The following is a 14,819-nucleotide window of genomic DNA, read 5'->3' on the forward strand; positions in this document are numbered from 1 at the left end:
TGCTGGTCGCACCACCAGGTCACCAGCAAGCAGAGCACCCCACAACCTGAAGATTGAGGGAGGGACCTCACCAGTGTAGCAACATCTGCACCAGGATGCACTGCTCCACGTGCAGTGTCCAAAGGTAAAGAGAAAACCCAGGAGTCAGCACCAGGGAAAAAGGAGGAGCTCCCATAGCTGAAATCGCCACCCAGAGGCTCCTCTGTCATGGCCGTAGCCCGCTGACTACACAAACATGGCCTCCGGCCATTGAAACACGCCGCTTTACGAGGCTCCCAGGGACCCAGGAGGGATCCCTGGAGCCCTAAATGTAACAGCAAGGAAATGGGGGAACCAGGCCCCCATAGCAGCCAGTACCCCCCCCCCCCCACAGGTACCGTACACCACACCAGCCCCAGTTACTGTCCCAACCCACCACGATACCCCAGATGGGGTAGGCGGGGGCCAGGTGACCCACAGGGACCGCCAACATTCGGGGGGGGTCCGGGTTCACCCCAAAACCCTCCAGGGGAGAGGGGGACAGCTACTCACTATACCAGAAACCAGGCAGGCACTGCTCTAGACAGAACCTCCTCGCCATTAAAATGGGGGGCTATTGGTCAGCAGGAATGCTGCGACGCAGGCCGAGACCCGGGTTGTATGCGACCTCGCAAGGCGTTTAACTCACAGGCCAGCCCCCATCCAGCACAGAGCTGTGGTCTGCGCGTGCTCGCTGGCCAGACTGGGGTGACCACTGGATCCAGATTATCGGGGGCAATATAACCCTATGGTTCTGAATACTGGAGAGCTGTGTCCGTCAATGAACGAAAAAGAAATTAATGTTTTTTCCACAGTTTTATATGTCACCATCATACAACGTCATCATATAACTGGTGTGGCCGTGATCAGGGACTGGTGACAGTATGTAAAAAAAATAAAAATAGTATTATATATATAATAATTTTTTTTACAATCTTTTTACATTTTTTTTCCCACATACTGTGACCAGAGCAATACAGTGTTATCATAGTAACACTGCACTACTCTGGGGAGAAGATCAGGATTTTTTTTTTTCACACTACGATTCTTTAAAACAGTGAATATCACTGTTATAAACAACCATTTTTACTGAATGAAATTGATTAATTCACTGTGTATTGTTGTGAAGAGCTGTAATTGGCCACAGCTAATCACATGGTACAGATAGGCTGTGATTGACCCTGTCTGTACCATGTGATCTCTGTGACCAATCACAGTGATCAACACAATAGTAAACAATGAATGGCATAAATTAAAGCCCCTTTGGCACTGTTGCAGTTTGAATGACAATTGCGCGGTCATGCAACACTGTATCTAAACCAAATTTATGTCATTTATTTTCCCACAAATATAGCTTTATTTTGGTGGTATTTGATCACCGCAAGGTTTTTTCTTTTTTGCTAAACAAATAAAAAAAAAGACCGAAAAGTAAAAAAAAAAAAAGTTATGTTTACATTATACAATTTTGTAAATAGATAAGTTTTTTCCTGCACTGATGAGGCTGCACTGACAGGCACTGATGAGGAGGCACTGATGGGGTGGCACTAATATGCAGCACTGATAGGCAGCACTGATGGGCACTTATAGATAGCACTGATATGCAGCATTGGTGTGCACTGATAGGCGGCATTGATGGGCAATGATAGGTGGCACTGATCGGCACCGATAGGCGGCACTGGTGGGCAATAATGGGCACTGGTGGGCAGCACTGATAGATGGCAATGATGGGCAGCACTGATGGGGAGGGCACTGGCGGGCAGCACTGATGGGGAGGGCACTGGCGGGCTTCCTGAGCCCAGATTGCCATCCCTGGTGGGCATCCCTGGGGTCATGGGTGGGCATCCCTGGTGGTTCTAGTGGCAACCCCCCCCGAAGGTCTGCACTGGTAATCAATGATCTGATTACCAGTGCAGACACCCGCCCCCACGTCAGGAGAGCCGCAGATCGGCTCTCCTCTACTCGTGCCTGTCAGGCACGAACTAAGGAAGGTCGATCAACGACTCTTCCTGTGTACTATGTGACCAGCTGTGATTGGTCAGTAGGCTCTTTACCGAGATCGGAGATGCGGTGTGTAAGAGTGACACGCCGCATCACTGATTGCCGCTCTGCGCGCCCATTATCCTGCCGCTGTCATATAACGTCCGGTCAGGATAATGCAACCACTTTCCCGCTGTCAATTGCCTATAGGGTGGGCGGGAAGTGGTTAAAGTCAGCAGCTACAGTACACACACCCTTCCTCCACATAGGGCAGAGGAAGGAAGAAACATGCAGCGCTGTGCTGTGAACAGACCAGCTCTCTGCTAACCTATCTCTATGCACCCACCCGACACAAATTTCCAGTTGCCTTTATCTCATGTGTCGGAGAGCTTTTCAGAAGTTATCATGCTAATAACAGAGAAATGGAGCTCCAGAAAGGCATGGGTCTTAGAGCTTTGGAGAGAGATAAGTAAACACTACAGAATTATGTGCCCTGGTCAAATTTCATGAATGGGGTTTACATCCACTTTAATGCATTTCTTGAATTAAGGTAAAAAACATTTCATATTCCTCAGTCCTACCCCTTCCCTGTGTGAAGGGGGTAGGGAGGACAGAAGAGATCCAGCGCTGTGCATGGCTGCATCTCTTCTCCCCTCTCTTCCTCTTCACACAGGGCCATTGGCTCCTTCTGCTGTCAACCAAAACAGTGAGGAGGAATTGGGGGGGTGGGGCAAATTCCCGCTGTGTGTGTCTATGGAGCCCGGCTCCACACACTCGCAGCTTGGGAGTGAGCAGACACCGTATGCCCCCATAGCAAACGACTTGCTATGGAGACACAAGGAGAAGAGGAGGAACCAAGATCGCTGACGATTGGACCGGAGAACAGGAGGATCGGGGTCGCTCTGTGCAATGGTATTGCAGGTGAGTATAGCATTTTTGTTATTTTAATTTAAAAAAATAATAATTATTTAGTAACACTGTAAGACGAAAAGAGCATACATTTAAGTAGGGATGCACCGAATATTCGGCGGCCGAACATTATTCGGCCGAAAATAGAAAAAATAGCACTTTCGGTGTTCGGCCGAATAAGTCAAAAGGCAGAATAATTTTGTGCCGAACAATAGGGCTGAACGATAGTCGATATGATATCGACTATCGTTCTGTGGCCGTAGGCGATATTCATATCGCCGAGGTCACGATATTTACAGGGGGAAGGGACTCGGAGGAGGACAGGAGGACTCACAGACTTCCGTGTTAGGCAGGGGAAGCCGGGACACTTCAGCGGTGAGCATACATACATTACTCACTCGTGCACTGCAGCCCGCCCCACACATTCAGTGAGTCTTACTCTCCTCCCTAGTTTTTTCAATGGCACATTCAGGAAGCCAATCACGCCGTGATTAGCTGCACAGCGAACCAATCACGCATGCCTGCACACCTGATTGGTTCCGCTGTGCCGCTACTCACGGCGTGATTGGCTTCCTGAATGTGCCATTGAAAAAACTAGGGAGGAGAGTAAGACTCACTGAATGTGTGGGGCGGGCTGCAGTGCACGAGTGAGTAATGTATGTATGCGGCTGTGCTCCTTTCCAGGCTCCTACTAGTCCACCTCCAGCCTCCTACTACCACCACTATGAGAGACTGTCTGTCACTGTATAATCTGATCGAGTCCACACTGACACTGAGTAATTGATGTTACCATATTAACCCTGACCTGCCCAGTGCCCTGTATCTGCAATTAAAATTTACAAGGCTGCCTGCATGCTTCCTGATTTCCATTCCTAGCATCCTTCCCAATCCCTACAGTGTCACTAACATTAACCCTATGGTACAAGGCTGCAGTGTGCACTGAATCCCATTCCCTACAGTAACATTTAGGGAGAGAGACATGAGAGGACAAGAGAGAGAGAGACATGAGAGGACAAGAGAGAGGACAAAAAAATTGGCAAAATAAATGGAAAAAATGCGAAACACCGCGTTCGGTATTCGGCCTTCGGCCAAACATTTCATTATTATTCGGCTTCGGCTAAGAATTTCATTTCGGTGCATCCCTACATTTAAGATCAGAAACTCTACTTAGTTTTCATAAAAATTATAATCCTAAATACCTGGCACGCTGGTTACACAAAGGACATGGGTATTGGGAATCACAAATTGATCCATGACATGGTTCGAGGAGTTGGCATCGATCACCATGACTTCACTGACAGAATGTGTACCTGAGCATATCCACACTAAGCTGGGGTGTGCAGCCTGCAAATGATAATAGCAAACAAAATAAAGATAAAAGATAAATATTGTGTACCCAGAAAATTAGTACAAAAAGATTCTCCTGTCAGAGAAGAGGCTGTGTCACGAGAGAAAAGGGTAGTATGAAAAGTCCACATAATGTATTCATAATCAGGCAAAAAGCTGCTCCTCCATAGATACAGTACAGAGAGACATCTGTGTCTTGCTAGGACAGAAAATGTATTTAATTGCAGGATCACCAGGTAAAAATAAAGAACAATAAGCTTGAAAATAAAGAAAATGAATGCAGCCACCACATAGGAAGACGAATAAGCTACAATATTTTACATTTTGGGTTTAAATATGCTTTAATCACTTGCCTACTGGGCACTTTTACTTGCCCAGGTCAGTTTTCAGTGCTGCCACAATTTGAACAACAATTGCGCGGTCATGCCACGCTGTTCCTTAAATGCAATTATTATCTTTTTTTTTTAGACAGATAAAGCTTTCTTTTGGTGGTATTTACAGTGCCTTGCGAAAGTATTCGGCCCCCTTGAACTTTGCGACCTTTTGCCACATTTCAGGCTTCAAACATAAAGATATAAAACTGTAATTTTTTGTGAAGAATCAACAACAAGTGGGACACAATCATGAAGTGGAACGAAATTTATTGGATATTTCAAACTTTTTTAACAAATAAAAAACTGATAAATTGGGCGTGCAAAATTATTCAGTCCCTTTACTTTCAGTGCAGCAAACTCTCTCCAGAAGTTCAGTGAGGACTGAATCCAATCGAGAATCTGTGGAAAGAACTGAAAACTGCTGTTCACAAATGCTCTCCATCCAACCTCACTGAGCTCGAGCTGTTTTGCAAGGAGGAATGGGCAAAAATTTCAGTCTCTCGATGTGCAAAACTGATAGAGACATACCCCAAGCGACTTACAGCTGTAATCGCAGCAAAAGGTGGCGCTGCAAAGTATTAACTTAAATGGGCTGAATAATTTTGCACGCCTAATTTTTCAGTTTTTTATTTGTTAAAAAAGTTTGAAATATCCAATAAATTTCATTCCACTTCATGATTGTGTCCCACTTGTTGATTCTTCACAAAAAATGACAGTTTTATATCTTTATGTTTGAAGCCTGAAATGTGGCAAAAGGTTGAAAAGTTCAAGGGGGCCGAATACTTTCGCAAGGCACTGTATTCTCCACTGGGTTTTTAATTTTTTGCTAAAAAAAAAAAAAAAAAAACAGACCGAAAATTAAAAAAAAAAAAGAAAAAAAAAAAAGTTGGTCTTCGTTTTTGTTATAAAATTTTGTAAATTGTTCTCCTTTGCTGATGTGCACGGATGAGGCTACACTGTCAGGCACCGATAGGCGGCACTGACAGGCAGCACTAGTGGGCACTGATTGAAAGCACTGGTGGACACTGTTGGGGCTGCACTGATAATCTGGACAATGATGATCAGTGCTCTGATTATCAGTGTACATGTCCCCTGTGTGGATTTGCCTGCAATCGGCTCTCCTTTCCTCAAGCGCTGTCAGTGTGAGGAGAGGAATGCTGACAACTGGCAATTCCTGTATACACTGATCAGCTGTGATCACATGATAAAAAAACGCTGTGATTGGATTACCATGATCTGGTTGTAAACCCACTTTAAAGACTTTTACCTATAGGTAAGCCTATATTTAGGCTTACCTATAGGTGCTATAAATATCTCCTAAACATGCACCGTTTAGGAGATATTTACAGTGCATGCAGCCGATGACGTCATCAGCGCATGCGCTCTGAAGAAACGCCCACCCGTGCCGTTCCTTCAGAGCCCTGTGCCGCGACCGGCGGCTCCAGCGCGCATGCGCGGGAGTGATGTAATCGCGCCTCCGGCCAATCAGATGGCCGGAGGACGCGATCCAGGAAGCAGGACGGCCGAACATGTCGGCTGTTCTGTTGCTGAGCGGGCGGCACTGCGGGGGGCTTCGTTTTTAGGTAAGTATTTCATAATGAGCTAGTATGCGATACATACTAGCTCATTATGCCTTTGTCTTTACAGGTTTTTTTTTTTTTTTTTTTCGGAGGGTTTACTTCCTCTTAAAGCAGCATGCTCACTGTAAAAATAAAATTCACACAGATTTCTATTTAAATCAAACCATTACATCTTTGGTTTCTTTGCTTGCTGGGTTGATTGCAGGTGCCCCTGTGGCACACCAGAGCTGTAATAAAAATGAAAATAAAATAAAATTAGAGCTCTATTTAAAATGTTACAGTACATCTGATCTGACAAACAATTCTCCATAATTTAAAATGAAATTGTATCTATTAATCTTTCAAAGCAGCAGCAGAAACACAAAATAAAGGAAGTCCTGGTTTCATTTCCCCATGAGTCCATGGGCCAGGGCTATTTTTACCAGACTGTTGTGTATCTGGTTCCCAGCAATGTCTTTGCTATAATACAGCTTTATAAAAATATATAGGATAGCAGAGAAACTGATACATGCCTAGTTGTCCTATCCAGCATAACAAATAACTCTCCCTATCCGCTCTCCCAAGTCAAACTCGAAATGGACTCCATAAGCAGGGTAGAAAAGATATTTCATACCCTTTACCATACTTTGCCCTATTATGATAAAAAATGGTCTCCTTGGTCTGATCATCACACAGTTTATGAATGTATCCCATAAGCTATTCAGAACTCCCATCTTCATTCTGCTTTGGTGCTTTTTCCACAATTATACTTAGGATAATTATACTTTGGAGTCTTTTCTTGTGGATTTACTAGACACACCACTCGGACATTATTATTTACTCTCATTGAATATATGCTATGCCCCCGATATACACTATATATATAATTTATTTTAGATCAGCGTGGTCTATATATGTCTATCACCCCACACACTCCATGGAATTGCACCTTGATGTCCTGGTCTGCCCTTTGGCTGCTCCCCTTGGCCTGGGCGGCTCTTCCCACCACAGCCCCGGGATTGATGTTTGTCCTGGCGCCCCATTCCCCTCCCAGATGCTGGGTCCATTCTTTGAGCCGATATGTAAGTTAATAAGGCCATTTGAAATCCTTCCTCCCCCTTCTTGCTGCGGGGATTAATGTAGCATACCCCTGTACATTTGGGATTGTCTTTCTCTAATATATACCTATATTTGTAGATATTCTTCTGCATCAAACTCCTGATGGGTGGACATTTTTGGATCCATGAAACGCGTAGAGTCCCAGAGATGCCAAAATATTTTATTCTCCACATCATAGGTCAATTGTTTACCTTTATATGGCTTAACATCATTATAATATGAATTTGGTTTATTACTACAGTATCTCACAAAAGTGAGTACATCCCTCACATTTTTGTAAATTTTGTTTTATATCTTTTCATGTGACAACAATGAAGAAATTAAACTTTGCTACCATGTAAAGTAGTGAGTGTACAGCTTGTATACAGTGTAAATTTGCTGTCCCCTCAAAATAACTCAACACACAGCCATTCATTTCTAAACCGCTGGCAACAAAAGTGAGTATATAAAAAGTAGGGGATATCTGCGCTCTGACAGCTGAACCCAATATAAGAACAATAAGACCATATAAATATATATATATATATATATGGATAAATTAGTGAAGGCAGCCAACTAGATAGTTGATTACAAACTTGGTAGACATATAAAAGAGGTGTAGTAGCGCCAAACACAAGATAAATGTCAGATATAAAATCAGATAAAAGTGTCCATATATAGTCCAATAAAATGGAGAAGGGAAAGTAGAAACAAGGTCCCGATTCCCGGTTGTGCAGATGAAAATGAAGCCAACACCCAATCGTGATGTGCACACTATCTGCTTACCAGATACTAATAAATAGAGGGCGATGAATAATTCAAGCTGTTAAACCAGGAAATGCCACCAGATCTGTTTCATAGGATCACAACTCCAATACACCTCAACAGAGAAAGGAGGACAATAGTGCAGACTGCATAGATCGACATTTATTTAAAACAAAAGAATGGTACTCACAAAATAGCGAAATAATATGAGCATATCAAAGGTAGAATACCGCGGTGTGTAAAGCGTGCTGCTTGTTCCCAAGTCGCCTGACGCGTGTCGTCAGAATAATTGACATCATCACAGGCCTCTCATGATGTCAATTATTCTGACGACATGCGTCAGGCGACCTGGAACAAGCAGCACGCTTTACACACCGCGGTATTCTACCTTTGATATGCTTTATGATATATTTATGACATTTATCTTGTGTTTGGCGCTACTACACCGCTTTTAAAAGTGAGTATATGCTTTAACCACTTGCCTACTGGCCTAATGTCCAAATTGGGCCCAAAGTATTAATATTTTGTGTGGTCACCATTATTTTCCACCACTGCCTTAACCCTCTTGGGCATGGAGTTCACCAGAGCTTCACAGGTTGCCATTGGAGTCCTCTTCTACTCCTACATGACATCACGGAGCTGGTGGATGTTCGAGACCTTGCATTCCTCCACTTTCCGTTTAAGGATGCCCCACAGATGCTCATAGGGTTTAGGTCTGGAGCCATGCTTGGCCAGTAAATCACCTTTACCCCCAGCTTCTTTAGCAAGGCAGTGGTCATCTGGGTGGTGTGTTTGGGGTTGTTAACATGTTGGAATACTGCCTTGCGGCCCAGTCTCCGAAGGGAGGAGAGCATGCTCTGCTTCACTATGTCACAATACATGCTGGCATTCATGGTTCCCTCAATGAACTGTAGCTACCCAGTGCCAGCAGCAGTCATGCAGCCCCAGACTATGACACTCCGACCAATATGCTTGACTGTAGGCAAGATACACTTGTCTTTCTACTGCTCACCTGGTTGCCGCCACACATGCTTAACACCCTTTTAACCAGATACGTTTATCTTGGTCCCATCAGACCACAGGACATGGTTCCAGTAATCCATGTCCTTAGTCTGCTTGTCTTCAGGTTTTTTTTTGCCATCCATATCCAAATCAGGGAGATCACTTCCTGTCCAACAGCCAAAACAGGAAGTGAGAGGAAATGCCTCCAAAGTGAGGGAATCCCTGGTTGTCACTACAACTCGTGTCTACTTTGGAATATTTCCCCTCTATTACTTTTCTAGGGGACAAGCCAAAGTTTGGGATTTTCTTTTAATTTCACTTTTGATGATAACAGTAAGGCTAGGTTCACACTGCTGTGATCAGATTTTTTTCTGACTTTCAGTGTTATGTAGTGCATCTTGGATGATGTTTCTTTGGGGCCAAAATCACACTGGAATGACACCAATGTAGTACAGGAACCTTTCCCAAAATTGAAAATAATGTGAATACCATTGTCATGCAACTCAAGTCGTGTGAACAGAGCCTAAACATACCAAATAGAGATAGAGTGAATCTCCCTAATGGGGGCACAGACAGCAGTAAAACCAGAAAGAGGTTTTAATCTATCTCTACTCTATCCAAAGCGTAAAAAAAATGTTTTCCTTTAAAGTGGTTTTAAAGACTTTGCATTATGGTAAGAAACCTGTGTGCTACTCAATTGAGCCCCTCGCGATCCAGTAATGTGCACGGGAGCCTTGGCTGTCCCATGTCTCTCTCTTCTAATTGGCTGGGACACGGCAGCGGGAGCCATTGGCTCCACTGCTGTCAATCACAGCCAGTGAGCCAATGAGGAGAGAGCAGGGGGCAGCCGCCATGCCTCTGTGTGTTATGGAGACATAGAGAAGGGCTTGAGAGCGAGCACGCATCAGTGCCCCCACAGTTTGCTATTGGGGCACTGCTCAAGGGGGAGGAGCCAGGAGTGCCAGTGGGGGACCTGAGAAGAAGAGGTTTGAGGCTGCTCTGTGCAAAACCACTGCACAGAGCAGGTAAGTATAACATGTTTGATATTTAAAAAAAAAAAAGAATCACTTTAAACTTTATTAAAACAGAAAAAAAGCTTTCCTGCATTTATCTTGCACCAAGTCACATGGCACACGAGTCAAAGGTCTCTGCCAATGCAGGGGATGTTGTGAGAATGACTTCAGCTATAGATTGAGAGTTTGGCTTCCAAGCATTGGTGTCCCAATTGGGAGGGACCTTGTGACCACTGTCATATAAACTGGATGCATTATTACAGAAAAGGGTACAGTTTTAGAGAATTTCATAATTTTAGTTATGTTATATAATTTTAGTTATGTTATACAATTTTAGTTATGTTATATAATTTTAGTTATATAAAGCAATGTGTATAATAAAACATGTGGGTTAATATCTTGCGAAAAGGTCAGCTTTATATGGCCATACATTGATGGCTTTTTAATTCAGAAACAAATAATCAGACCCTCTAACAAACCTTTTTTCACCCAAAAGGCACACTGTGCCAGCTCCCCTTTACTACTTATTATGCAGTGCTGGGCAACGTCTACTGATCTTTGCTTCTCTTGTAGAGATGACTAGAAACAACTTATTGGATCCCTTGTGCTTCTGGGTCTTGGGCTAAAATGAACCTTTAAATTCCCCTTCCCCTCAACAATAGGTCTACTATAACGGTGGAAAGAAGGAAAAGCCCATTAGCCCGCAAAGCCCCATCTTCTTTCTTTCCATTTTTTGTCTAGTAGGTCTACTATAACCTTGGTTCCAGGCATGCACAGCCTTGCAGCTTCCATTCAACAGACCTATACTTCTTTGGAGGCCTCTTACTTTTGTGCTTGGATCCTTTTGATCTAAAAGTCTCAGTTGTACTAAAACTGGAACACCGTTGATCTCATTATTTGCTTGTGTATCCCCCTGGAAAAAACAGGAAAAAAAAAACAAAAATAAAAAAAAATGATACAGAAAGTTAACCACAATATGAACAGTGAAGGCTTTGGCATCAAGACTAATAGCAATTAACAAATAGCACAGCATTCATATATGACATTACATAAGCTGTTGGTGGTATAGTTCCATGATTCAGTAGATTGAAAGTTGTTGAAATGACGTCTCTCCTCTAAAAAATTCCTGGTATTCTGTCCATACACTTGCCATTTTTGGGGACCCCCAGCAGCTTTCAGTCACCCATGGTTTCAAAATTTCCCCCCCATTTTTAGGTGAACAAATTGATGGTTTAAATTGGCATGGAATCAAGATGAACTTCCACAGCAGCTTTCATGGTTTGGCAAGTCACAGGAAAGAAATACAACTGTGTGGCAGACTGCTGTGATTAAATATTGAGGAAGGCTCCATTCACACCTGAGCGTATTGTTTTCAGGCATTTTTCTGGCACTTTTTTTTTGCGTTTTTCAGGCGTTTTTTGCAGGTGTTTGGAGGCAGGCATTGACATCTACCAAAAATGCTTGTAATCTGCCCAAAAAAAAAGGTCATGTACTTTTTTGAGCTTCTGGAGACAAAACACTCATATGTGAACAGGGGCCATTGAAATGAATGGGATTTTGCTTGTTGGGCGTTTTGAGACTTCTGAGATGAGCGTTTTACGAGCTGAATAACGCTCAGGTGTGAACAGAGCCTAAAGTTCCAAGACAGTCAATAAAATTGTCAAATACTGTATATGAACAGCAGAACATTAGGCTAAGTTCACATGTAGGCGTTTTGGGGAGTTTTTCTGCTCTAGGATCAGCTCAAAAAACGCCCAACAAGACAAATCCTATTCATTTTAATGGCCCCTGTTCACATCTGTGTGTTTTGATGTTTTAAGCAAAACGCCCAACGCTCAAAAAAGTACATGAGCTTCTTTTTTGGGCAGATTACAGGCGTTTTTATTTTTTTCCATTGGTCACTTGTCAACCTAAAATTGTCTGCACAAAGACACCTGTAAAATGCCTGTAAAATGCCTGAAAAAAACACCTAAAAAACGCCTGTAAATAGCAACGCCAAGATGTGAACGTAGCATAAAGGAGAATTAAAAAGGAAAAACTTAGAACACCTGTCAGTTTATATTGCGGTCTGGGCCCCTGTTAGGGAAGTTCACTTTCTCTATTAGTCCTGTTTATCATTAAAAGTGAAAGTAAAAGGAAATCCCAAATTTTGGGTTGTCCCCAGAAAAGTAATCAAGGGGAAATCTTTCAATGGGAACACTAGTTCTGCTAATCTGGGGGTCCCTAAGGAATTCCCTCGACCAGATGCCGACCGCCCCACATACATTTACTGCGGCAGGGGGCCGCTCTACTCAGGATCATGTACCTGTATGTGATCCTGCGCCTCCGAGTCTGGGTGTGCACACGCCGCTGGCGACCCGCTCTTGCTGTGATTGGACACAGGGGGAGCCAATCAGCAGCACCCGGCAATCAATGGGGAGACAGGCAGAACTGTGATCTTCCTAAGTAAACAAGGCAGATCGCTGTTCTGTGAAAAGGAAAGGTAGTAAACCTGTGTTTCTGCTAAACAAAAACACAGTTCTCTGCCTTCAAAACATTAAAAACAGCCCCCACACAGTTAGTAAGCACTCCATAGGAACACATTTAACCCTTTGATTGCCCCTGATGTTAACCCCTTCCCTGCCAGTGTCATTAGTACAGTGATCACAGTATTAGTGTCACTGGTCCCCAAAAAAGTTTAGTAAAAGTTACAGTTAGGTGTCTGATTTGTCCGCTGCAATACCGCAGTCCAACTTTAAGTCGCTGATAGCTGCCATTACTAGTAAAAAATAAATACATATTCCTGTATATATATCACATAAGTTGTAGACACTATAAATTTTGCGCAAACCAATGAATTTATGCTCATTGGGATTTTTTTTACTAAAAATATGTAGCAGAATACATATTGGCCTAAATTGATGAAGAAATACAATTTTTTATTGGGTATGTTGTTTCATAGCAGGAAGTAAAAAAAAAAAATAAAAAAAAGTTTTTTTTTTCTTCAAAATTGTAAAATTTCCAATTTTTTTAATTTATATTCATATATTTATATTTATATATATATATATATATATATAAAATGCAGAGGTGATTAAATACCACCAAGATGGGTAATAAAATGGGTATAGCATCAGTTAAAGTAACGCAGTGCCATATTGCAAAAAATGGCCTGGTCTTGAGGGGGGGGGGGAGGGGAGGGAGAGGGAGGGGGGGAGGGGAGGGAGAGGGAGGGGGGGAGGGGAGGGAGAGGGAGGGGGGGAGAGGGAGGGGAGGGGGGGAGGGAGAGGGAGGGGAGGGGGAGGGAGAGGGAGGGGAGGGGGGAGGGAGAGGGAGGGGAGGGGGGGTGGGAGAGGGAGGGGGGCTGGGTAAGCCTTCCAGAGCTAAAGTGGTTAATTTGCAGGGATTTCCTCTCACTTCCTGTTTGGCTATGGGACAGGAAATTAAGGGAATTCTCTGTAATGGGACACCAGAAAATTTGACAGGGGTTATAACCATCCCTTGTCTATCCAAAATGAAAAAAAAAAAATAAGTTTTACCTATAGTTCATTTTAAAGGTGAACTAAGGCCAAAGTTATTTTGGGTATACCTCTCCTGTGGGTCAGAGGAGTACACTTAGTTCTGCACTCAAGAGACCCAGATTCTGCTGACAACAGGCTAAAGCCCGCTGTCTGCTGACGTCACAGAGCTGGTCCCGGGTCTGCAGGGATCCCGACATTGCCTGGGTCTGCTCAGATGCCTGACTGGCAGCTGCCTCAGCGTAGCATTGAGAGCTTAAGCCAGGAGCTCCCACCCCCTGCACAGCCCAGCGCTCCAGTGAGCACTGGAGAGGCAAAGCAGAGAACTCGTGACCGGCAGTCACCGGCTCTCTGTTCACTGAAGACGGAGAACTAAAACGTATGAAATATTCACGCTACAACATATATAATACGGGTGAGCTCGGCTTGAGCTATCTGTGATAGAAAATGCAAAAGTGTAGGAAAGTGTATAAAGCAGCGTTAATAAATGAAAATCAGTGATTAGAAAAGCATGAAAAAATTATTCGTAAATCAATGAAATATAAAAGTGTCAAACTTATGAAGTGAAAAACAATAAAACAAAAGTCTGTCAAAGCCCATAAACAAGGGCTAAACGAGGAAATGATGTGCACCACAAAAATTTCAGAAAAAAAGGGGGGGGGGGCAAGTGTCCACAGATCACTCCATTCATTAGTGTCCCCACATCCACAAATAGGCAATGCTTCCACCACAAGGTGACACCATGTATTCAAGCCTCTTACCGGAGATCGAGTGGACCATCATATAGTATGCTCAAATGCACATGTTACGTCTCCTTATGCAGGGGAACGCCAGGACACCAGTGATATATCCGGTCAGGGTTGGTTGATCATCAAGATAAAAATTAAAAGCATATGTGCCCATAGTGTAATCCATAAACAATTACTGAAAAATGGCAAGTATCAAATAAGACTTGTAAGTGATAGAAGGATTGCACCAAACAAGTCCCAGGGCAATAAACCTTAAAAATGTTTTTGCCTATGGCGATAAAATACAACAAAGTTCCCACTAGCAGCAGGCTGTGTGGCTGCACTAGACTCATCCGCCGGTCAGCAAGCATGCGTGATGATGACGCATTGTAGTCACTCCCAACATGTTTCGGCAGAGAGGACGTCCTCGGGGGAAAGCCAGTTACTTGTCATTTTTCAATTAATTTCTATACAAGCAAAATCAAAGGATATGAGCGCAAGTGACCACACAGACCAGTCATAGATCACGCTA

The 14,819-nt window shown here is 43.4% G+C and overlaps 1 protein-coding gene across 2 annotated transcripts in view; it reads right to left on the reverse strand.

The window, feature by feature from the left end:
* Positions 1-14,819, reverse strand: part of LOC309568522 (C-Jun-amino-terminal kinase-interacting protein 4-like) — a 203,620-nt gene that overhangs the window by 37,689 nt on the left and 151,112 nt on the right. For both annotated transcript variants that reach the window (XM_082274207.1, XM_082274206.1), the window contains 3 exons: positions 10,889-10,975; positions 6,376-6,432; positions 4,104-4,248 (listed from right to left, as the gene is read on the reverse strand). In XM_082274207.1, the coding sequence (XP_082130333.1) occupies positions 4,104-4,248; positions 6,376-6,432; positions 10,889-10,975 (289 nt within the window). The remainder of the gene's footprint in view (positions 1-4,103; positions 4,249-6,375; positions 6,433-10,888; positions 10,976-14,819) is intronic.

Source organism: Pelophylax lessonae, assembly GCF_965119305.1.
Source record: "Pelophylax lessonae genome assembly, chromosome: 12".
In the NCBI taxonomy this organism is placed as follows: Eukaryota; Metazoa; Chordata; class Amphibia; order Anura; family Ranidae; genus Pelophylax; species Pelophylax lessonae.